Source organism: Carcharodon carcharias, chromosome 4 (assembly GCF_017639515.1).
Source record: "Carcharodon carcharias isolate sCarCar2 chromosome 4, sCarCar2.pri, whole genome shotgun sequence".
Lineage (NCBI taxonomy): Eukaryota > Metazoa > Chordata > Chondrichthyes > Lamniformes > Lamnidae > Carcharodon > Carcharodon carcharias.
In genome coordinates this window covers 124,248,195-124,272,845 of record NC_054470.1, presented here as the reverse complement: position 1 = coordinate 124,272,845, position 24,651 = coordinate 124,248,195, and the positions used below count along the sequence as shown (strand labels likewise).

Sequence of the window (24,651 nt, the reverse complement as noted above, 5' to 3'; positions counted from 1 at the left end):
TTCGACATGAATTTAATATTGTGAAATTGCTGTATTTGCACAATAGATTCAAACTAAACCCATTGTTGGGTGAGTGATTACAAGTCTAAGTAACATTTTAACTTTGTGTTAAGTAGTCCCTTGGTAGCACAAAACTTGAGTATTGCTTCAATAAGAGACGTGTTGTCAAAGCTTTTTGTCTTGCACTCATCAGGACAGATTTACAAGCATACCAAATTTCTATTTGAAGCTTAACTAGTGTGAGTCACCACAGCTCTATTTAAGAAAGGGACTATTAGAAGCACACGAGATCAGTGAGCTTGCACACGAACAGAGGGGAGACCTCATCCTGAGTGTGAGACAGCCAGAGTGAGTATGGGTATTGGCTATTTGGTGCACAGAGGGAATTCGGTGCAGAGGGGAAGAGGTGCTCTTTGCATTTTTCTTTGCTATCCAACTTCTTAAATCTTCAGAGAGTGGTCTTGCCCTGCTGCAGCAGCACAGGCTACAAGGGGAAGAAATGACTGGTAAGTAGTGAGTAAGGTCGGGTAAGTATTTACTACTTTTATCGCTTATAGTTTAAGCTGTTTTTGTGGTTTACAGTTTGTATATTCTGTGGTAACAAGGAGCAGGAAAGAAGGGTCCTAGAGTAATTGATTTAAAAGGTTTAATGTAAAGGGATAAGTCATGGCAGGAGAGCTCAAAGCCGTGGTGTGCTGCTCATGCTCTATTTGGGAAGCCGGGAACATTTCCAGTGCCTGGGACCAGCATGTGTGCAGGATGTGTCCAGCTGCAGCTCCTGGAAGCTCGGGTTTCAGAGCTGGAAATGCAGCTGGGGACACTGGAGCATCCGCAAGTCTGAGAGCATTAGAGAGGTGGTCACGCCGCAGATGAAGGGACTTGAGGAAGAAAGGGAATTGGTAACCACCAGGCAGTCCAAGAGAAACAAGCAGGTAGTTCAGGAGTCCCCTGGGGTCCCGCTCGCAAATCGGGAGTGCAGACAGAGCCAAGCTTCTGGCATCACAAGCAGCCTGTCTGTAGAGGAGGGGAGGAAGAGCAATAGTAACAGAGGTTCCATAGTCAGGGGAACAGATAGGCGCCACTGTGGCTGTCAACATGATTCCAGGATGGTGTGTTGCCTCTCTGGTGCCAGGGTCTGGGATGACATTGAACGGCTGCAGGGCATCTTGAAGGGGTAGGGTGATAAGGCAGAGGTCATGGTACATGTTGGTACCAATGACATAGGTAGATAGAGGGATGAGGTCTTGCCTCAAGAATTCAGGGAGTTAGGCAGTAGACTAAAAAGCAGGACCTCTCGGGTTGTAATCTCTGGATTACTCCCAGTGCCACATGCTAGCGAGCACAGAAATAGGTGAATAGCACAGATGAATATGTAGTTTAAAAGTTGGTGCAGGAGAGAGGGTTTTAAATTCCTGGATCACTGGGACCATTTCTAGGGAAGGTGGGACCTGTACAAGCAGAACAGTCTACATCTGAACCAGAGCGGGACGAACATCCTTGTGGGCGGGTTTGCTAGTGCTGTTGGGAGGGGTTTAAACTAATTTGGCAGGGGAAGGGGACACAGAATGTTAGCAGAATAGGGACACATCATAAAACAGTAAAACAATCAAGTCAGAGGGAGAACAGCTGTACTAATTTTCAAGGGAGTAAGGCAAGGCTGGATGGCCTCTACTTTAATGCCAGGAGTATTATAGGTAAAACAGATGAGTTAAGGGTGAGGATTGACACATGGAATTATTATATGGTAGCCATTACAAAAATATGGTTGAGGGAGCGGCAGGATTGGCAGCTCAACATTCCAGGATATAAAATCTTCGGGGCGAGACAGAGAGGGGGTAAAAGAGGAGGAGGCCTTGCATTATTAGTTAAGGAGTCAGTTACTGCAGGAAGGAGAGATGATATCTTGGAGGGGGCATTGAATGAAGCTTGATGGGTCGAGCTTAGGAATAAAAAAGGGGCAGCCACATTGTTAAATGTTTATTATAAACCCCCAGATAACCAGCGGGAAATTGAGGAGCAAATATGTGCACAATTTTTGGAGGTGCATAAAAACAATAACAATAGGGTAATTATATTAGGTGATTTCAACTTTCCCAACCTTAATTGGGATAGACATAGCATTAAGGGCTTGGATTGAGTGGATTTCTTGAAATGTGTACAGGAGAACTTTTTAGGTCAATATGTAGAAGGTCTAAAAAGGGACGGCGCAGTGCTGGACCTAATTCTGGGGAATGAAGCTGGACAGGTAGCTGAGGTGGTGGTGGGGGAACATTTTAGTGATAGCGACCACAACATAGGTACAATTTAAGCTTGTTATGGACAAATAAATAGACAAGTTGCAAAAAAGTGCAAAAGAGAACCATGGATGACCAGAGATACTCAGGGTACGATGAGATGAAAGAGAGGCTTTTAGCAGGTAACAGGGGGAGCAAATCAGCGGAGGCATTAGTGGAGTACAGAAAGTGCAGGGTGGAGCTTAAGAAAGCAATTAGAAGAGCAAAGAGGGGATATGAGAAAGCTCTGGCTGGTAAAAGTAGTGAAAATCCCAAGATATTCTATAAGTATATCAATGGGAAGAGGATAACCAGGGAAAGAATAGGGCCCATTGGGGACCAAGGAGGCAATCTATTGGTGGAGCCAGAGGACATCGGTAGAATGTTGAACAAATCATTCATATCTACCTTCACCCAAGAGAATGAGGATGAAGGTATGGAACTCGGGGAAAGAGACTGCGAGGTTCTTGAGCAAATTGATATAGGGAGTGACAAGGCATTGGAGGTGTTGGCAGGATTAAAAGTGGACAAATCTCCAGGTCAGGATGAATTGTGTCCCAGACTGCTGAGGGAGGCAAGGGAGGAGATCGCAGGGCCTCTGACCCAAATTTTTAATTCCTCTGGCCACAGGGGAGGTGCCAGAGGACTAAAGAACAGCTAATGTGGTTCTGCTATTTCAGAAGGGTTGGAGAGAGAAGCCAGGAAACTACAGATCAGTGAGTCTCATGTCAGTGGTAGGGAAACTATTGGAGAAAATTCTGAAGGAGAGAGTTTACCTCCTTGGAGAGGCAAGGTTTGATCAGGGATAGTCAGCATGGCTTTGTCAAGGGGAGGTAATGCCTAACAAATTTGATTGCATTTTTTGAGGAGGTGACCAGGCGTGTAGACGAGGGTAGTGTAGTTGATGTAGTTTATATGGATTTCAGCAAAGCCTTTGACAAGGTCCCATATTGGAGACTTATAAAGAAGGCAAATGCACATGGGTTACAGGGTAATTTGATAAAGTGGATTCAAAATTGGCTTAGTTGTAGGGGACAGAGGGTGATGACAGAAGGCTGTTTTAGTGACTGGAAGCCAGTGTCCAGTGGTGTAGCACAGGGATCTCTGCTGGGTCCCCTATTGTTCGTCATTTATATAAATGACACAGGTGACTATGTGGGGGGTAGGATTAGCAAGTTTGCGAATGACACAAAAATTGGCCGGGTGGTTAGCAGTAAGGTTGAGTGTCTTGGGTGACAGGAAGATATAGATGGGGTGGTCAAATGAGCAGATACGTGACAGATGGAATTTAACCCTGAAAAGTGTGAGGTGATACACTTTGGAAGGAGTAATTTGACAAGGAAGTTCTGAGGAACAAAATGACCTTGGCATGTGTGTCCATAGATCTCTGAAGGCGGAGGGGCATGTTCGTGGTGTGATGAAAAAGGCATATGGGACACTTGCCTTTATCAATCGCGGCATAGATTACAAAAGTAGGGAGGTCATGTTGGAGTTGTATAGAACCTTGGTGAGGCCACAGCTGTAGTACTGTGTGCCGTTCTGGTCATCACATTATAGGAAGGATGTGATTGCAGTGGAGGGGATGCAGAGGAGATTCACCAGCATGTTGCCTGGGATGAAACATTTAAGTTATGAAGAGAAGTTGAATAGACTTGGGTTGTTTTTGTTGGAGCAGTGAAGACTGGGGCGACCTGATCGAGGTGTACAAGATTATGAGGGGTGTGGATAGGGAGCAGCTGTTCCCCTTAGTTGAAGGGTCAGTCACGAGGGGACACAAGTTCAAGGTGAGGGGCAGGAGGTTTAGGGGGGAAGTGAGGAAAAGCTTTTTTACCCAGAGGGTGGTGACGGTCTGGAATGCGCTGCCTGGGAGGGTGGTGGAGGCAGGTTGTTTCTCATCCTTTAAAAAGTACCTGGATGAGCACTTGGCACGTTACAATATTCAAGGCTATGGGCCAAGTGCTGGTAAATGGGATTAGGTAGGTAGGTCAGGTGTTTCTCACATGTCGGTGCAGACTTGATGGGCCTAAGGTCCTCTTCTGCTCTCTGTGATTCTGTGAAAAGATCAAGAGGGAAATCTAGCACTTGAAGTGCCAACAGGCATAAAATTGCAAACATAGTCCATAGCTTGAATACGTGAGATCATGAATTAAAGGCCACAGGCTAGTCTCGCAACAGAGCCTTAAGTTCTTGTGGTTGCCAGTAAACTTGAGGATAAGGCAGAGCAAAGGGGGTCATTTAGTTGGAGAGAGCTTGAAGTTCCTTCTGAGACACCAGATAAAGTTCAACAAGCTTTGCCATTTGAGTGGATTTGTGCTGAAAATGTTCTTGGAAATGGGACTCAGAACGCTATAGGAAGGCTAGTTTCTCGAGGTTTTGTAGAGTGACTGGGTGATATAGATGTTTGAGTGGATTTTCCCACAGCTGGAAATGCAATCTGAAAAAAAATCTTTTTGGCTCATTTGGCCACATATTTATGGGAGTGTAGACAATCAACATAAAAGCCCATTTCTGCAGGGTTTTGCTTTTCAGAAAGAAGTGTTTTTGGTGAAATCTGTTTTGCTGAAAATAAATCATGCCCAAATAAAACCAGATCCCATAATATTTTATTTGTATCATAGAAGGGAAACTTTCAGGTACTTAAATGATTCATGTTGATGATTTCTTATGGGATGGTACTATAGAATTTGAAATATGTGTTATTAATAAGATTAGAGTGGAATTTCAAATTGAGTTAAGGCTGTGAAACTTTTAAATATATTGGTGTAGATATTAAGCAGAGTACATCTGAAATAACTCCAAATAAACAATCCTATTGAGAGAGTATTATTCCCATCCCAATTAATCGTATGTGATCATTGCGGAAAGATGGTTTTGTTTCGAAAGAAGCAACAGAGCAATTGCAAAGCTTGATTGGTCAGTTGAACTGGTTGGGCACTAGGACTGTACAATTTGCTCGTTTTACTACGTTGAATATAAGTACAAGGATGCAACACCTGAAATTTAAGAGCATTTTAAGTGCAAATAAGATATTAAAAAACTAAGTCTGGTCAAATTAATACTTATGTTCCCGCCCTAAGGTGACCCAAAAGATATGAAACTTTCAGCAATGCTGCACATGCTAATCTTCCTGATGGGTGTCCTAGTTCAGTTTGTTTCATCACATTTCTTATGGGTGAGAAGGGAAATGTTCTGTAGTTTAGGAAACTATGAAAATAGAAGGTTGTTAAACATATTTTGACTGATGAAACAGCGGCTCGTGTGAAGGCATTGGATATGGGATTCTGCTTGCCAAACATTTTGAGATTCTTTACGTGAGACTGACTGAAGATTGGATATCCTTTGAATGTTATGTGGATAATCATTCCTTGTGGGACAATGTACAGTCTACGAAATGTGAGTGAGAAAAGGTTACAGATTGACCTTGCTGGCTTGAAACAAATGCTGAAGAGAAAAGAAATCTCTAAACGGGTGAATGCAAGTTGTTTGCTGTCTGATTGTCGTTTGATAATATAGAACTTGAGGATTGCTGAAAAAAGCGACATGTCTAAGCGCTCGTCCTGCGCTCAGAGCACTCGCAAAATGACCAATATAAGGGGAGAAAACCAACAGTTTATACAGCATGTGAATAGAGTGCTGATTGGTTGGTAAGTGGTGTTTCCATGGAGAATACATCATTCATGGTGACTGATAGTTAATTGCCAAGCGTTGTTTGAAATTTAAACCAAGCCGCTTGAGCCTGATTGGTCAAGGCATTACCCTAAGGAATGAGTCAGCGAATGGCTGTCATTCATTTTGTTTAGTTGAAACAGGTGCAGTGTATGTACGTGTTCTTTGTGTCTGCAAAGAACAGGGCCCTGTGTATTAATATATATAGCTTTCCAGTATACGCAAATGCGTCACATTGGGAGCCCGACTGACTCTCTTAAATTGGTTGTCAGCGTAATTCTTAGCACATTGAACGACATTTGCTAAATAATCCTCAATCACGGAATCACATCTAATGTTGGGCACTGTGATTTGAGTTTTGCAAGCACCGGCCAGTTGAGTACAGTCTGTACCCTGCCCATTGCGAACAGCGGCTGAGACTTGCTGTTTGATATGATCCGCCAGTCTTTGGGATGTACAGCCTATATACCTAGCATCACACTGGCACTGAAATTCATATACCACATTACTTGAAAGCATGCTTAGCTGATCTCGCATACGCATATTGCAGGATTCAGAACGACCAGTCGGACTTTCACATTCAAAGTGAATGTCTTAGTGTTGTGAGACCTTAAGACAATCCAGACCTACACATCAGTAGACAAAGGGATGGGAATAGTCATCCTTAACAAGCGTGACCATATCAACAAAACGCATGCCATTCTTAATGAGAGGTACAAATTTCTATCCATTGGACCTACTGCTCAACATGAATGGACATCCTTGCTGGAAAGTAAACAAAAAAAATGCTTGCTGGACTTATGTAAGAGCGATATACTGTGCGATATATGTGACAGGGTTGATCCTCACTGTTCATTACGTCTGTGCATGTATGGGCTGCCCAAGGCACAGGAAAGTGATATCCCTTTACACCCCATCTTATCTGTGTTCCGTTTTGCAAAACATGAATTGGCCAAATGGGTGGACGAATTATTACAACCAGTTTTAACCAAGTTTTCCACAAACAAGGTGACGGAATCCTTCACATTTGCAAAGGCTATCCAGGACTTTCATATTGATAGCAATGCTGTGCCCACGTAGCAATCTGACATTGCTAGTCTATTCACCAATGTTCCACTTAAGAAAGCCATAGATATTTGCACTGCAGCACGATATCATGTGATCTAGACCCCCCCCACCATTGTGTGAACCAGTATTCATTGAACTTATGAACTTGGCAACTCACACAGTTGAGTTCAGTTTTAATGACATCACGTATGCCCAAATAGATGGTGTTGCCGTGGGATCCCCTCTAGGCCCAGCTCACTTAAACATCTATATTGGGTTCTATGAAAAACTTGTCTTTGGTGGAATACACCTAACCAGCCACCCTTTGCATATTTCCGATAGGTGGATGATACATTTGCTGTTTTTAAATCTACAACTGCATGTAACAATTTCCTTATGTCTTAATGGGCTCCATCCTGCGCTCAAATTCATCTATGAAATGGAGCAGTCAAATGAACTCTCCTTCCTTGATGTACTTGTTGAGAAATGTGCCAGGGGATTCTCTATCACGGTCTACTGCAAGCCTACCTTCACTGGTCAATACGCGTTGGGATTCTTACAGTTCCACACACCATAAGATCGGTCTTACTGGCAACCTTGTAAACGGGGCCGGAGCCATTTGCTCGCCATCCAAACTTGATGCTGAAATAGGGTGCATCAACGGCATCTTGCAGGATAATGATCAGATCATTTTGTGCTATATAAAATGCAAACTCATGAACTGGCCTAAGGCCGTCACTTTTGGCTCTGAGAAGTGTCCAGTCTACCTCTGAAATCTCTGGAAGGGCAAGGTATCTCAAAAATTTGAGCAACAGTTGAAGCTAGCTGTCTCACGCTGCTACTATGCAGTAGCAACGCAAGTGGTATTTACCATTTACAGGATGCTGCTGTCCAGCCAAAAAGATGTTCTGCCTATCATACAAATGAGTAATTTAAATGAAGTTGCGTGTAAGAGTGGTGCTCGGCATGTAGGCTGTACGCCCAAAAGACTGGCAGATTGTATCACACAGCATGTCCCAACCGCTGTTCTCAATGGGCAGGGTACAGACCATACCCAACCAGCCCATGCTTGCAAAACTCAAAACAGTATTCAACATTAGATGTGATACCGCAATTGGACAACATTTGCTCAATAATCCTCAAAATACTAAGAATTGCGCTGACAACCAATTTAAGATTGTCAGTCCGGCTCTCAATGTGGTGCATGTGTGTGTACTGGGAGCTACATATACTCGTACACAGGGCCCTGTTCTTTGCAGGCAGAAAGAACGTGTACATACACTGCGCCTGTTTCAGCTAAACAAAATGAGTGACTGCATATGAACATGGACTACTTCAGTATCTGAGGAGTCAATCTGAGCTCATGCCCACTACCTGCATAAACATTAAATACAGCTGATATACAATTAACAAATTCCCTTCTCGCTGACTGATTTGTCAGGGCAATGCCTTGACCAATCGGGGTCAAGCTGCCTGGTTTAAATTTCAAACAATGCTTGGCAGTTAACTGTCAGTCACCTTCAGTGATGCATTCTTCATGGCAACGTCACTTGTCAACCATTCAGCACTCTCTTCCCATACAGTATAAATTGTTGTTTTCCTACTTATATTGGTATTCTTGTGAGTGTCCTGATGAGTACAAGGCAAAAAGCTTAGACGTGTCTCTCCTTTTCAGCAAAACTGTCTGATTGATTTGCACATGCATATCTTTTTTAAAACAATTGTTAAGGGTTTGAGAGGGGGTGTGTCTCGTTGTCATGCTTTGTAAAGAATATGTAGGCTTTAGATTTAATTTGCTTTGAAATTTTTGTTTGTTTAAACTCTTAATTATTACTTCAAGAGAAGGGAAGTCTGTTAATTATATAGCAATTGTATTTAATGTTTACGCAGGTAGTGGGCATTAACTCAGATTGACTCCTCAGATACTGAAGCACCCTGTGTTCATGTGCGGCAGAGCTGCACAACCTTCAGGTTTGGACTGATAAGTGGCAAGTAATATTTGCACCACACGATTGCCTGGCAATGACCATCTCCAAAGGAGACAATCTGCCCATCTTCCTGTGACATTCAATGGCACTACCATCATTAAACCTCCCACCATAAACATCCTGGGAGTTATCATTGACTGGAAACTAAACTGGGCCAGTCATATAAATCTGTAGCTCAAGAACAGGTCAAAGGCTGGGAATCCTGTGGTGAGTAACTCACCTTCTGACTCCCCGAAGCCTGTCCACTATCTACAGTGCACATCCACTTGCCTGGATGAGTACAGTTCCAACAACACTCAAGAAGCTTGACACCATCTTGGATGAAGCACACTGCTTGATTGGCACCCCGTCTCCTCCCTTAAACATTCACTCCCTCCACCACCTATACACAGTAACAGCAGTGTGTACCATCTACAAGATGCACTGCAGCAACTCACCATGGCTCCTCAACAACATCTTCCAAACCCATAACTGCTAACACCTTGAAGGACAAGGGCAGCATCTGTATGGAAACACCACCATCTGCAAGTTCCCCTCCAAGCCCCACACCATCCTGCCTTGGAACCAGATTGCCCTTTCATCCTGTTGCGGGATAAATGTCCTGGAACTCCTTTCCTAACAACATTGTGGGTGTATCTATCTGCACCACATGGATTGCAGCTCTAAAGGAAAGCAGCTCATCACCACCTTCTCAAGGGCAATTAGCGATGGGCAGTAAATGCTGGCCTAGCCAGCGATGTCCACATCCTGCAGCAAATAAACAAAAAAAAACTGGGGCTTCATTAGTGCATCTATGTTTACACACAGACTGAAAAGGTGGTTGTTGAGTTAGGAGGTGAATGCCTGTTACATGTAACTCTAAATAAATGCTCATAAAAGTGTGTAAAGATTGGCTCCAGTTTTACCCTTCAGCTGGCTTTTTCCAGTATTAACAGTCAACGTTATTAATATATATCAACAATAGATGTTTTCTTAATACCAACCCCTGTGGAACACTACCAAATATGTTTCTCCAATATGGAAAACAATATCACCTCTACTTTCTGCTTTTAGTCTATCAACCAATTTTGTATCCATGCTGTCACTGCCTATGAAGCTCATGGACCTCAATTTTAGAAACAAGTTCATTATGTAGTACTTTCAAGTACATTTTGAAATTCTATGTACGCAACATCACCCACACTACCCTTATTCATCCTCTCTGTTACTTCATAGTTTGATTTGGTTGATGGATAAATGTCGGCCATGGAATTGTTGAGTTCCCCACCTGAGCAGATAGTCAGGACTTTAGCAAAAGATGGGTATTTTCAACAATGCCCCAGTGAAAGCCTACATTGCGCAGTAAAGTTATGGAAAGGGACTGAAACCAACACCTTTACCTGGAAAAACTCAGCAAGTCTGGCAGACCTGCTGAGTTTTTCCAGGTAATTCTGTTTTTGTTTTGGATTTCCAGCATCCGCAGTTTTTTTGTTTTTATTTTTTTGAAACCAACACCTTTCCTGACTCAGACAAAAATTCTATCAAATATCACAGCTGACTCTAAAAATAGTTAAGGATTAGATTAATATTGCATAAACGTTGCTTCAAATTGCCCATTTAAGTCAGTAATGAGATTATTCTCATAGAGGTCTACAGCACAGAAAAAGGCACTTCGGCCCATCGAGTCTGCGCCGGTCAAACAAGTACCTATCTATTCTAATCCCATTTTCCAGCACTAGGCCCATAGCCTTGAATGCCATGGCATCCAAATACTTCTTAAATGTTATGAGGGTTTCTGCCTCTACCACCCTTTCAGGCAGTGAGTTCCAAATTCCCATCACTCTCTGGATGAAAAGATTCTTCCTCACATCCCCTCCAAACCTCCTGCCTCTTATCTTAAATCTATGCCCCCTGGTTATTGATCCATCCATCAAGGGGAAAAGTTCCTTCCTGTCTACCCTATCTATGCCCCTCATAATTTTATACACCTCAATCATGTTCCCTTTCAATCTCTTCTGCTCCAGGGAAAATAACCCCAGTCTATCCAATCTCTCCTCATAACTAAAACTATCCAGCCCAGGCAACATCCTGGTAAATCTCCTCTGCACTCTTTCCAGTGCAATCACATCCTTCCTATAATGTGGATTCCAGAACTGCACACAATACTCTAGCTGTGGCCTAACCAGCTTTTTATGCAGTTCCAGCATAACCTCCCTGCTCTTTTATTCTATGCCTCGGCTAATAAAGGCAAGTATCCCATGTGCCTTCTTAACCACCTATCTACCTGTCCCACTACCTTGAGAGACCGGTGGACATGCACACCAAGGTCCCTCTGATCCTCGGTACTTCCCAGGGTCCTACCATTCATCGTGTATTCCTGTGCCTTGTTTGTCCTGCCCAAGTGCATCACTCCACACTTATCCGGATTAAATTCCATTTGCCACTGATCAGCCCATCTGACCAGCCCGTCTATATTTCTCCAACGTGTCAATGTCTTCTTGAAGATTATTACTATCTGCCTCACAGTATGCTACATTTCCAAATTTTGTGTCTTTGTCAAATTTTGGATTTGTGCCCTGTACTCCTGAGTCCAAGTCATTATTGTACGTCAAAAACAGCAATGGTCATAGTACTGATCCCTGAACAACACCACTGTATATTTCCCTTCATTCTGATAAAAAGCTTTTCTTTACAATTCTCTTTTTTTTCCTATCCCTTAGCCAAGTTTGTAGCTATGCTTTTATATCCCATCAGCTTCAATTTTGCTAACAAACTTAATATGTGACATTTTATCAAATGCCTTTTAAAAGTCCATATATGCAACATCAACTGCCTTGCCCTCGTCTATCCTCTGTTACCTCATCAAAAAAAATCAAGTGAGTCAAACATGATCTGCTCTTAACAAATTTATGCTGGCTCTTCTTTAGTAATTCATCCTTATCCAGGTGGCTGTTAATTTTCTCCCAGATTATCGTTTCTGAAAGCTTCCCTACCAATGATGTAAAACTGATCTGGCATATTTGTTAGGTTTCCTCCTTCCCATTTTTGTAACATTTGCAATCCACCAACCCTTGTATATCTAAAGAAAGATTGGATGATTTCAGCTAGCCTCTCTGCAATTTCTACCATTACTTTGAAATTTCTACCCTTTTCTCAGCAACCTCGGAAGCATCCCATCCAGATTGGGTGTCTTATCTACTTTAAGTACTGCCTTTCTGGTACCTTTGCTTTATCTGTTTTTATCTCATGCAGTGTCCTGACAACTCATATATTGTAGCTTTGGAAAAATCCTCTCCCTTGCCAGAAAAAGACTGATGGAAAATTCTCATCTCGCACCTCAGCCATGCCTTCTGCCTTGCATCAATAGATCTCCATTTTGGTCCTTCATTGGGACCACCACATCTCTGAGAACTCTCACTGTTCATGTACCTATAGAAGACCTTTGGATTTTCTTATATGTTAGCTGCCAGTCTTTCCTCGTACTGTCTCTATGTCCCTTTATTCCCTCCTTCACTGTTCTGTGTACTTTTTATATTCAGCCAGATTCTCCCTTTTATTATCAAGCCCTGTTGTTCAGCTTCATTTTACTTAAACTCTTATGGCATCCAGGGAGCTTTTACTTAGTTTGATCACTTAAAGGAGAACATAAAAATGGCAATGCATACTTCGTTTTTTTTCTGTCTCCCCCCTCGTGATAAAGCCCTTCAATTCACTTTCAGATCCATTTTCAAACAGCGTAACTTCTGACCCTTCATTGTCAATGGTATTTCTACAGCTGTTGTCTGCTGATCCACTCCCTGACCTCCACTTTTGATTTTCTTGGCGAAGATAGTGTGGTCAACCATGCCAAAAGCTGCATACAGGTTGAGAGGGATAAGGAAGGATAGATTACCTTTGCCACAGTTGCTTAAGTGTTGTTTGTGATTTTGATATGAACCATTTCAGTGCTGTGGCAGGGGTAGAAACCTGATTGGAGGGATTCAGGCATTGATTTCCAGGAAAGAAGGGTAAGGATTTGCATGGTGACAACACACTCAAGTACTTTGGAGAGAAAAGAGATGTTGGAAATGGGTTTGCAAAGATGTTGGGGTCAAGGGTTATTCTTATGAGGAGAAGGGCGTTGACAATAGATTTGAAGGATAGAGGGTCAGTGCCCAAGGAGGGAGAAAGGTTGTCAATAATAACTAACATGGGAACCAGGAAGGGAAGTTGAGTGTCAGTAGTTTAGTGGTAATAGGGTCAAGGGAGCAGCAGCTGGGTCTCATATACAAGATGAGGGAGATCAGGAAGAAACAATAGAAAGATGCAAGGTCAGGGAAAGGGTGGGAAACCTTAGAGGAAATTTTGCCACTGGTCTAGGGGAAGGGAGGGAAACAGCAGAGGTAGCTGATTGGATAGGTTAGCGACGTAGAAGTCCATGAAAGGTGAGAGACGGGGATATATTGGTACTTGAAGAGAACTGGGTGCATGATACAAGAAGGGGAGGAGGTGGCACAGTGGTATTGTCACTGGACTAGTATTCCAGATCCCCAGGGTAATGTTCTGGGGACCCAGGCTTGAATCCCACCATGGCAGATGGTGAAATTTGAATCCGATAAAATCTGGAATTAAAAGTCTGATGATGACCACGAAATCATTGTTGTTAAAAACCCATCTTGTTTACTAATGTCTTTTAGGGTAGGAAATCTGCTTATCTGGTCTGGCCTACATGTGACGCCAGGCCCACAGCAATGTGCTTGACTCTTAAGTGCCCTCTGAACCAGGGCAATTAGGGATGGGCAATAAATGCTGGCCATGAACAAATAGGAAAAAAAGAATACTGTGCAATTAGGAATGCCAGTACTATGTAACAATGGTATTGGAGTGTAAAAGTGAAGGAGTCCAACTGCAATCATATAGGGCTCTAATGAGACTTGGAGTACAGAGTGCAGTTTTTAGCATCCTTATCTAAGAGAAATCCTGGGATGACGGGATTGCCCTAAGATGAGTGATTGATTAATCTAGGCTTATACTCTGAGTTTAGAGAATGAATTGTGATCTTGTTGAAACATTTAAAATTCTTAAGGGGCTTGTCGGGGTAGATTAAGGGAAGATTTTTATCTTGGAATCTAGAACTAGGATCAAAACAATCTCAAAATAAAGGCTCAGCAATTTTGGACTGAAATGAGAAATTTTATCACTGAGTTATGAATCTTGGTAATTCTCTGCCTCAAAGGGCTGTGAACAATCAGTCTTTGAGTATATTCAGAAAAGAGATTAATGGATTTTGGCTACCAAGGAGGTCAAGAGATATGGAGATACTGCAAGATGGTGGGGTTCAGGTAGGGGATCAGCCATGGTCTTATTGACTGGTGGAACAAGTTTGAAAGGCTGAGTAGCCTACTTTTGCTTCTAATCCTTATGTTCTCATGTGGATTTAAGCTCGGGTCAATCCACTATGTTAGAAATGTGAAGTGATGAATGGTAACCAAATTAAATCCTGATCAGGTTTTGACAGTATACCATTTTAAATGGTATGCATTTTCTGAGAGTTTTGTGTATTTTGTTTTTCAGGATAAAGCAAAAGACAAGGTTTCAAAATTTGACTCCATTCGACATTCCATTGCTGGAATGATTAGATCACCGAAGAATTATTTGAGTTCATCTGTAAGTTAATAGTATTTTCAGGTGCTTTTAATTGTCATATAATTTTGGGAAATGGTGTACAGATAGTTTAATTGAAGAACTTGACCAGTTCAATTATCTTATCAGTTTTTGATGAAATACATGGGACATTCCTTTTATAAAAAAATTAATTCCAGGATGTGGGTGTGCATTGCTGGAAAGATTGCACTTTCGTGCTTATCTATCTCTAGTTGTTCAGAGAAGATGATGGTTATGAACCACCTTCTCATTCCACTGCAATGCTTGTGAGATTTGGTCCCTCTAATGGTTTGGCACAACTAAGTGGCTTCAGAGGGCAGATAAGAATGAACCACTTTGGAGTCATGTGCAGTACATGTTTCCTTCCCTAAAGTGCATCAGTGAACTAGCTTGGTTTTCAGAAAGTTTGACAACTTCATTGTTACCTTTACTGTTATTGACTTTTTATTGCAGATTTTTTAAATATTAAATTAATTTAAATCAAACTGCCATGCTTGGATTTGAACCGTCATTTTCTGCAATATAACTCGAGTGCTCTAAGTTACTACTACAGTAAAAGCACCATTAAATTACTCTATAATTCTTAAGGAATTATATTGACAAAGCCTTTTAATTTTAATTAAGTGTTTGTATTTTCAGATGTACTGGGGAGAATGCATTAACATATAATCTCAAGAATTATTTTACCCTGGCAATTTTCTTAAATAAGTAGAAACAAAAAGCAAAGTATCAATGGGGATTATATTAAACTTTTAAAATTTAACTTTACAGTAAAGAAATCCGGTCATGCTCTTCAGCATTATATTTGGATATTGAGCAGTAATTAGAGAAAGGAGGCATGGCAGTGTTAACCCTTATTAATTTAAAATTCTATGACATTTTTTTCAATTTCAGTATATCCTTTTCTATCTCTTTCCTTCCGCCTTATTCTGTCTGTTGCATTTTTACGCATGTACAGGATGACAATTAGCTAAACCAGTGAAATCATCACCGTTTTATTTGAATTTGGAATTATAGAATAGTTACAGAACAGAAGCAAGTCATTCGGTCCATAGTGGCTGTGCCGACAACCTGCAAGGGCAACTTGGTTTGTCCCACACCCCCACCATTTCCCTGTAGCTCTACCATTTTTTTCTATTCAGATATTTATCCAATTTCCTTTTGAAAGCCACAATCTCAGGCAATGCATTTGCAGATCCTAACCACTAGCTGTGTAAAAATATTTTTCCTCATGTTTCCTTTGGTTCTGCTAATCACATTAAATTGTTATCATCTGGTGCTTGTTCATTTTGCCAGTGGGAATGATTTCTCCCTATCCACTCTGTCCAGACCAGTCATTTCCAACACCTCTGTTAAATTTCCTCTCAACCTTTAGCCACTTGAAGGAGAACAGCCCCAATTTCTCTAAGATAAAAGCAAAACACTGCGGATGCTGGAAATCTAGAAGAAAAACAAAAATACCTGGAAAAACTCAGCAGGCCTGACAGCGCTTGCGTTAACTGTATCCCTCTACACAGATGCTGTCAGACCTGCTGAGTTTTTCCAGGTATTTTTGTTTTTGTTCCCAATTTCTCTAATCTACCCATGTTGCTCATCCCTGCAACCATCCTTATGAATCTTTTCAGCACTGTCTCCAAGGCCTTCACTTCCTTCCTGAAATGTGGTGCCCAGAATTGGGCACAATACTCCAGTGAAGCTGAACCTGTGTTTTGTAAAGGTTCGTCTTTATTTATAAAGCCTTGGATCCCATATGTCCTATTAACCGCTTTCTCTACCTGCCCTGCCACCTTCAATGATCTGTTAACATGTACTCCCAGATTGCTCTGCCTCTGCAATGTAGAATTTAGAATTGTATCCTTTATTTGAAATTGCCACTCCTCATTCTTCTTACCAGAATGAATCACTTTGCACTTCTCTACATTAAATCTGTACGCGTTAATTAATATCACCGGCCGCATGTCTGCCTATTCCTCCAGCCTATTCATGTCCTCTTGAAGCCTATCACTGTTCTCCTGCACAGCTCATAATTCTTACAAGCTTTGTGCCATCTGCAAATTTTGCAATTGTGCTCTACATATCCAGGTCAAGGTCATAAATATAGATCAAGTAAAGCATTGACCCTAATACTAAACCCTGGGGAGTATACCTTCCTCTATTATTAAAAAAAAAACAACCATTCACCACTACTCTGTTTCTTGTCACTCATCCAACTCTGCATCTAAGCTGCCACTTCCTCTTGTATTCCTTGGGCTTTAACTTTGCTGACCAGCCTATTTATTATGTGGCTCTTTATAAAATGCTTTTTGGAAGTCCATGCACCATCAACCGCATTGCTCACATTAACCCTCTCAGTTACCTCATCAAAAACTTACTCAAGTTAGCTAAACACAAATTTTCCTTAACAAGTCAATGCAGGCTTTCATTAATGAATCTACTTTTGTCCAAGTGACTCTTAATTTTGTCCCTGATTATCATTTCTAAAATCTTTCCCACCACCAAGGTTAAACTGACTGGCCTGTAGTTGCTGGGCGTATCCTTACACCCTGTTTTGAATAAGGGTGCAGCATTTGCAATTCACCAGTCCTCTAGGACCCCACTCCTGTATCTCAGGAGAATTGGAAGATTATGGCCCGTGCCTCGAAATTTCCATGGTTATTTCCCTCAGTATCCTGGGGTATTCTAGGATCCTGGCCCTCGTGATTTAGCAACTTTAAATACAGCCAGCCTTTCTATAACTCCTCTTGACCAAATTTTAGCCCATCCAGTAACTCAGATACCTCCCCTTTTACCATGACTTTGGCACCATCTTCTTTACTGTTAAAGACAATGCAAAACACTCAGTACATCAGCCATGCCCGCTGTCTCCATGCATATATCCCCTTTTGGGCCCTAATTGACCCACTCCTCGTTTTACTATCCTTCTGCTATTTGTATGCTTATACAACACAATTGATCCCCTTTTATATTTGCTGCCAGCCTCTTCTCATACATTCTTTGTTTGCTTCTCTTTTCCTCTTCTTTCATTTCCCTTCTGAACTTCCTGTATCCAGTTTGGTTCTCACTTGTATTCGCAATGCGACATCTATCAGGCTAACCTTTCTCTGCTTCACCTTACTCTCTAGCTCTTTGGTTATCCAGGGCGTTTTCACTTTCTTTGTTCTGCCTTTCCACCTTGTGGGAATGTGCCTTGACTGTACCTGAACCATCTCATCTTTATAGGCAGCTCATTGCTCAGTTAGTTCTGCTGGCTGCAATTGGGAATTGGCTTGGTCATAGAAGACAAAGGGTAGCAGTGGAAGGGTCCTTTTCTGAATGGAGAGCTGTGACTAGTGGAGTTCCACAGGGATCAGCGCTGGGACCTTTGCTGTTTGTAGTATACATAAATGATTTGGAGGAAAATGTAACTGGGCTAATTAGTAAGTTTGCAGATGACACTAAGGTTGGAGGAGTTGCAGATAGTGAAGAGGATTGTCAAAGGATACAACAGGTTATAGATTGGTTGGAGACTTGGGCGGAGATGGAGTTTAATCCGGACAAATGCGAGGTAATGCATTTTGGAAGGTCTAAAACAGGCAGGAATTATACAGTAAATGGCAGAACCCTTAAGTGCATTGACGGACAGAGGGATCTGGGTATACAGGTCCCCAGGTCACTGAAAGTGGCAACGCAGGTGGATAAGGTAGTCAGGAAGGCATATGGCATGCTTGCCTTCATTGACCGGGGCATTGAGTATAGAAGCTGGGAAGTCATACTGCAGCTGTATAGAACTTTGTTAGGCCACACTTGGAATATTGCGTGCAATTCTGGTCACCATGTTACCAGAAGGATATGGAGGCATTGGAGAGAGTGCAGAGGAGGTTTACCAGGATGCCTGCTCTGGAGGTTATTAGCTATGAGGAGAGGTTGGAGAAACTCGGATTTTTCTCACTAGAGCGACGGAGATTGAGAGGCGACTTGATAGAAGTTTACAAAATTATGAGTGGCATGGATAGAGTAGATAGTCAGAAGTTTTTTCCCAGGGTGGAAGAGTCAATTACTAGGGGACACAGATTTAAGGTAAGAGGAGAAAACTATAGAGGAGATGTGCGGGGCAAGTTTTTTACGCAGAGGGTAGTGAGTGTCTGGAATTCGCTGCCAGAGTAGGTAGTGGAAGCAGGTACGATAGTGGTGTTTAAGAGGCAACTTGACAAATACATGAATAGGATGGGAATAGAGGGATACGGACCCCGGAAGTGCAAAATGTTTTAGTTGACGGGCAATATGATCGGCGCAGGCTTGGAGGGCCGAAGGGCCTGTTCCTTTGCTGTACTTTTCTTTGTTCTTTGTTCTTTGATTCCAGTTTACCTAGACCAGATCTATTTTTGCCCTATTTTCAATTGACCATTCCCCAATTAATTATTTTTATGCCAGATTGTTGATTGCCCTGTTCAATGGCTAATGGTACTAGGATCACTGTCCCCAAAATGTTCTTCTAAGACTTGATCCACTTGACCCATCCCATTCCCTCGAACCAGATCCAGCAATGCCCACTTCCTCATTGGGCTGGAAACATACTGATACAGAATTTTCTTCTGGCCACATTTCGAAACATTTCCTCCTCTATGTCTTTTACACTACTACTACTCAAGTGTACATTTGCATCGTGTGTAATTCCCTTGCAGATTTATTCCTCTCTATCCTTCCCCTTCCCACTAATTGGTGGCCTATAGAATACACCCAGGAATGTAATGGTATATCTATTGTTTTTTAGTTCTAGCCTACTGTTTTCTTTTCTTGACCCCTCTCTCTCTCTCTCTCTCTCTTTCTCTCTCTCCCTCCCTCTCCCTCTCTCCCTCCCCACCTCTCTCTCTCTCTCTAGCATGGTAATATTCTCCCCCTTTCTTTCCTTCTGTATCTTTCCTGAGCACTTTTTATCCAGAAATATTTAGTACCCAGTCCTGCCTTTTTTTAGAGCCAGGTTTCTGTTATTGGCACAAGATTGCATCCGCCCTTTGGTATTTGCACCAGCAGCTCACCAGCCTTATTTAACCATACTCTGTTCATTCACATCTATGCATTGTTAATTTAGATCTTATTTCATTCCCTCTTACTCTGATCCTATCTAATACCTTATTATTTCTTACTCTATTGTTAACTATTTCTCCCAATTCTTTGTGCACCTTGCTTTTCATCTATATTGTTACATTCTGGTTCCCACCCACCCCCTGCTAAGTTAGTTTGAAAACTCCAAAATAACACTTAAATTGGCCTACAAGAACATTTGTCCCAGCCCTGTTGAGATGCAATTTGCCTAGCTTATAAAGTCCCACCTCCCCTAGAATGGGTCCCAATGACCAGGATTCTTAAGCCCTCCCTACAAACCTTCTTTCAAGCCACACATTCATCTGTTCTATCCTCTTTTTTATACCCACTGGCGTGGCATTGGGAGGCAGCTGCCTTTGACGTTCTACAAGCTAGTTTCTTTGTTACCTTCCTGAAATCCAACAGCAAGGCCTCACCCCTCTTTCTACAGACGTCATTGGTATCAAGATGGACCTTGACCACTGGCTGTTGACCCTCCTGCCTCAAAGTACTCTGCAGCAGCTCAGTGACATCCTTGACCCTGTAGTATAAGAGTCTGACATAGAAAGGGGTAACAGGGACTGAGTACAGTACTGCCCATAGTGTGATGTAAAAGAACACATGACCCGAGTCTCGAGGACATTCTTGGACTGGACAGATGTGTGTAGAAGTAAGCATGGAGTCAGCTCCTTGCTTAGACCTTATGCTGTATATATGTATATAGATACTAGTAGTTAATAAACACTTACTGTTCAACTACATAAGAGTCAGAACTGCTTTGTGAGACCCACCAAACTACTCACAGCATCATACAACTTGGCGGCCTCTATCAGAACAAAGCAAAATCTCTCAGAAGCTGGAGAAAAAATTTAAAACTTGCAAGTGCTTGGCCAGAACGAGTTTTAAAAAGCTTTTTGGTCAGTAGCAGTCAGAATTGCGCCTTTAAAATGCACTGTGAACAGCCCAAATCCCAAGTAGGCGCTGAACATGTAGCCGTTGAACTTGCTCCAATCGGAAAAAAATGTCATTAAAAAATAATCAGCAGTTAAAAGACCCAGCAAAAGCCGGCAGTAGGTAGTTTCAGAACCTGAAATACTTTGATACCGCAGGGAAGACTTAAAAAAGTCGACCCTGGGAGTCACTGCTGAAAAATTTAAAGCACAGGAATTGCAAACGCCATTGCTACAGATGCCTGCCAAAACCGTCAAGTGCAAGAAACCTCATTGTGAAGAAGCGGAAGGCAGTGCTACCTTGGATTTCCTAACAGCATTTAAAGCTGTTCACATTTTAAAAATTTAACTGCCATGGATCAAAAATCTACTTAACCAGGCTGGTTTGAGCTCTTGCAAGGGTCAAACTTAATGCAGAATTGAGCATCCTAGAGAAGAACAGGTCTTAGTAGGAAATTAGAAGAAGTCCAGATTAATACATTTTTATACTCATTTGGCGAACTTGTTGAAGTAATCCGAATGCAATGCATTGATGAATCCTGAGCCAACTTTGATGAAATATTAAAAGCCTTTGACAAATACTTTAACTCTCAAGTTGCGCACAGAGCTGTTAAAGGATACAATACCCTCAGCAAAGCTCTGAAAGGAAAATAGATAACTCCCAAGCAAACCACACGACACACACTGCCTTTCGCAGAGAACATTCCTGAAGTCTTAAACATAAACCTTTTTGAAAATCCCGACACATTACCCAAACTTCAATAGCAGGTGACAGTGCTGAGCCACCTGACTATGATTGAAGGCAAGGTAATAGTGTTCCAAACTGCAGGTGGATAAAGACAATGGAAGCAAGATCAGAAAATGTAGATTTGGAGTTCAGGACCAAGGAACGGGAAGGAGAAACACCAGATACCTCAATGTTACTGAGAACCATTGAGTCATTGACAAATGGAATGGCTGAAATGCAATTCAAGAGCCTAGAATGGCAAAAAAAAGAAGTTCTCAGAAAAGAATGTGAAGAGTCTTGGAAACAATTGGCAGATGTGCAATTACAGAAAGTGAGCTTGAAGGATAGTGCAGAGGAATTATGCTCTCCTATGATAAAAACTGATTGGTGTAGAGAACCAACTTTCGCATACAAAAGATGAGTTGGGTTTGGAAAAACAGGAACCGATGAGAACACTGGAATGTCGCTCACAGGTAGCAGAACACTTCAAAGAGGACCTGAAACACCTGAATGATAACCTTTCAGCAACAAATTCAACAAAGATGGATCGTCAATTAAAATTTGATGAACGTTATGCATCAGGTGTCTCTGGTCAGCATCGTGGAAAATGCCGGAACAGGAGATAGAATCGCTGAATCATCAGAACAGTTGCTTGAAAGTAGAATTAATAACCAAAACTCATGTTGTTCAAATAAGATCAAAGTTCAAGAATTTCATTAAAGATAAGATGCGCAGTGTGGAAGAGCAAATTCAGACTTTGAAAGCAGATAAGGAAAATTCTACAAAAGAGATTGAAGATCGAGCAAATGAATTGGAAGGGTCTAAGGAGCGGTCAGTGACCATGGAAGAAAGATCCTGAAAAGAACTGGATGCCCAGATGAAGTTGTTGAAGTTATATAACAGTTCTGCAGATAACTGTGAAACAAAGACAACTGAACTGATAGAGCAGTTGTGGAGCTGAATGATAAGACTCATAAGCTTGAAATACAACCCTGAGGTTAGGGCGGGGGGTGGGGGGGAGGTGGTGGGGAAGAGAGTAATCAAAGATTTGGGTAAAATTGTGAAACAAGTGGGAATGCAGGTTCCGTTTTTGAAACGTAAACTTCCACATGCATCACAACGAACTGCATATAGGAAGAAAAAAACGAATGCACACTACAGGCGTGCTGAGTGTTTGTTCTTGTTGTAAAGAACAGGATAAACCTCTGACTATCTATCACACCAGATGGGGAGTTGACAAGGAGCGGCTCAACTCCAAAAAATGAAAAAATAGATTAAGAACAACCAACCAAATGCCAGACTGACCGCGTCCAAAACAACCTCCTATTCGTAAAGGTTTATCCACTGCAACAGAGCCTACCACTTCTCCAACTATTATAAAGACAAGATCTGGAAGAATTACAAAGCCTCCAGACAGCCTGAACCTGTAAATGCAAAGACTTGGCAGGGGAGAAGGGGTAGCATTATTAAGGTAAGTTTGTTCAGTAAACACGTTTGCATTGTAAATACACTGGATAAAGACTTGGGGGAAGTGTACTATAAAGGTGTGGCATAGAAAGGGTTAACATGGGATTGGATATAGCACCACCACAGTGTGATGTGAAGGAACACATGACCCAAGTGTAGAGGGCAGCCTTGTACTGGACAAAGATGTCTGTAGAAGCAAGCATGGAGACAACTCCTAACTTAGACATTCTACTGTATATACGTACATAATTACTAGTTGGTAATAAACACACAAACACTTACTGTCAAACTTTTCAAGACTCAGAACCTCCTCGTGAGATGCACAACAACTGACAATGGACCTTGGCACAAGGGTGACAATAATTCATACTGAATTAACGTCTGCAGTTGCAGGAATGCCTGTTCCCCTAACTATAGAATCCCCAACACTGTTTCAATGTAACAATAAACATAATTGTGTAACAAGTATCTAAAGCCAAGATGGCAGAATTCAACTCTGGTTGTAGTTTAGTTTACGGAGAGCTAGCAAGACTACTAAGAGTTGCTAATAATCTGTCATCTTCATGTAGCCTCTTAGCTAAGGAATTGAAAAAAAGCAAAATACTGCAGATGCTGGAAATCTAAAATTAAAACAAAGTGCTGGAAATACTCATTGCGTCTGGCAACATCTGTGGAGAGAGAAAAAGAATTAACATTTCGAATTGGATATGACTCATATTCAGAACTCATAGATTTAAATTGTTAGGCTGAGACTAGTAGTTTAAAATGGTATAACTTGTTTAAAATTTGATGTCATGAACAGATTTTGTGCATCCTAAAGATATAGGGCGGAATCGTCCCAGATTGGCACTAAGTGCTGTATTTTTAAAAAATTCATTCATAGCATATGAGCGTCACTGGCAAGGCCAGCATTTATTGCCCATCCTTAATTGCCCTTGCTCAGGAGGCAGTTCAGAGTCAATCACATTGCTGTGGGTCTGGTGTCACATGTAGGCCAGACCAGGTAAGGATGACTGATTTCCTTCAGGCCAGCCAAGCATCAGCTTGACTTAACAGTGCTCACTGAATCATACCTTACAGCCAATATTGCAGACTTCTCCATCACTCTCCCTTGGAACATTATATGTCACCTCTGGTGCCCCCCGCCGCCCCTCTCCGCACTCATGCTGCCCCTCTCCACCCCCTGACCTGTTATCTCCTGCTGCATTTGTTTCCCCCCCTTCTCTCTGTTCCCACCCTAACCTCTCCCCTCATAGTCTCTCTCGCTGCTGTTGCTCAAGTTGCTCAGGCTGATGCGCCACCGTTCACCTTCCAGCTGCCCTCTGCTCCACCAGTCACAGGCTGTATCTCCTGCTTTTGCTGCTGATCAGCTCAATGGTAAGATAAAATTGAACTATAATGATTCTCTGTCCCATTTAAAGTATTCCTTCTGTATTTTTCTTGTGCTTTAACAGTGTTGCTATATATTGTTTACACAATTTTCAAAATTTGGGTAACTATTGTTTTTCAGTTCTTTGATGTGATGCCTACCAGTGAGAAACCATTAGCAGAACAAGATTGGTATCATGGAGCAATTCCTCGTATAGAAGCGCAGGAGCTGTTGAAACAGCAAGGCGATTTCCTGGTTCGAGAAAGCCATGGTAAACCTGGTGAATATGTCCTTTCTGTTTACTCAGATGGTCAGCGCAGACACTTTATCATCCAGTACGCAGATGTAAGTATACTCATTATTCCAGTTGTTATTCCCTTAAATATCAACTTTAAAGGCATTTATTTCCTTTCGGCCGCCACCAACTTTTTGTTGGAGATGGAAAGTTTTATTTTAATGCGATGATGCACCATTTGAATAG

At 41.9% G+C, this 24,651-nt stretch overlaps 1 protein-coding gene across 2 annotated transcripts in view; it reads left to right on the top strand.

Annotated features, from left to right (window-relative positions):
• Nucleotides 1-24,651, top strand: part of fer (fer (fps/fes related) tyrosine kinase) — a 416,238-nt gene that overhangs the window by 174,596 nt on the left and 216,991 nt on the right. For both annotated transcript variants that reach the window (XM_041185738.1, XM_041185739.1), the window contains exons 10-11: nucleotides 14,507-14,599; nucleotides 24,312-24,515. In XM_041185738.1, the coding sequence (XP_041041672.1) occupies nucleotides 14,507-14,599; nucleotides 24,312-24,515 (297 nt within the window). The remainder of the gene's footprint in view (nucleotides 1-14,506; nucleotides 14,600-24,311; nucleotides 24,516-24,651) is intronic.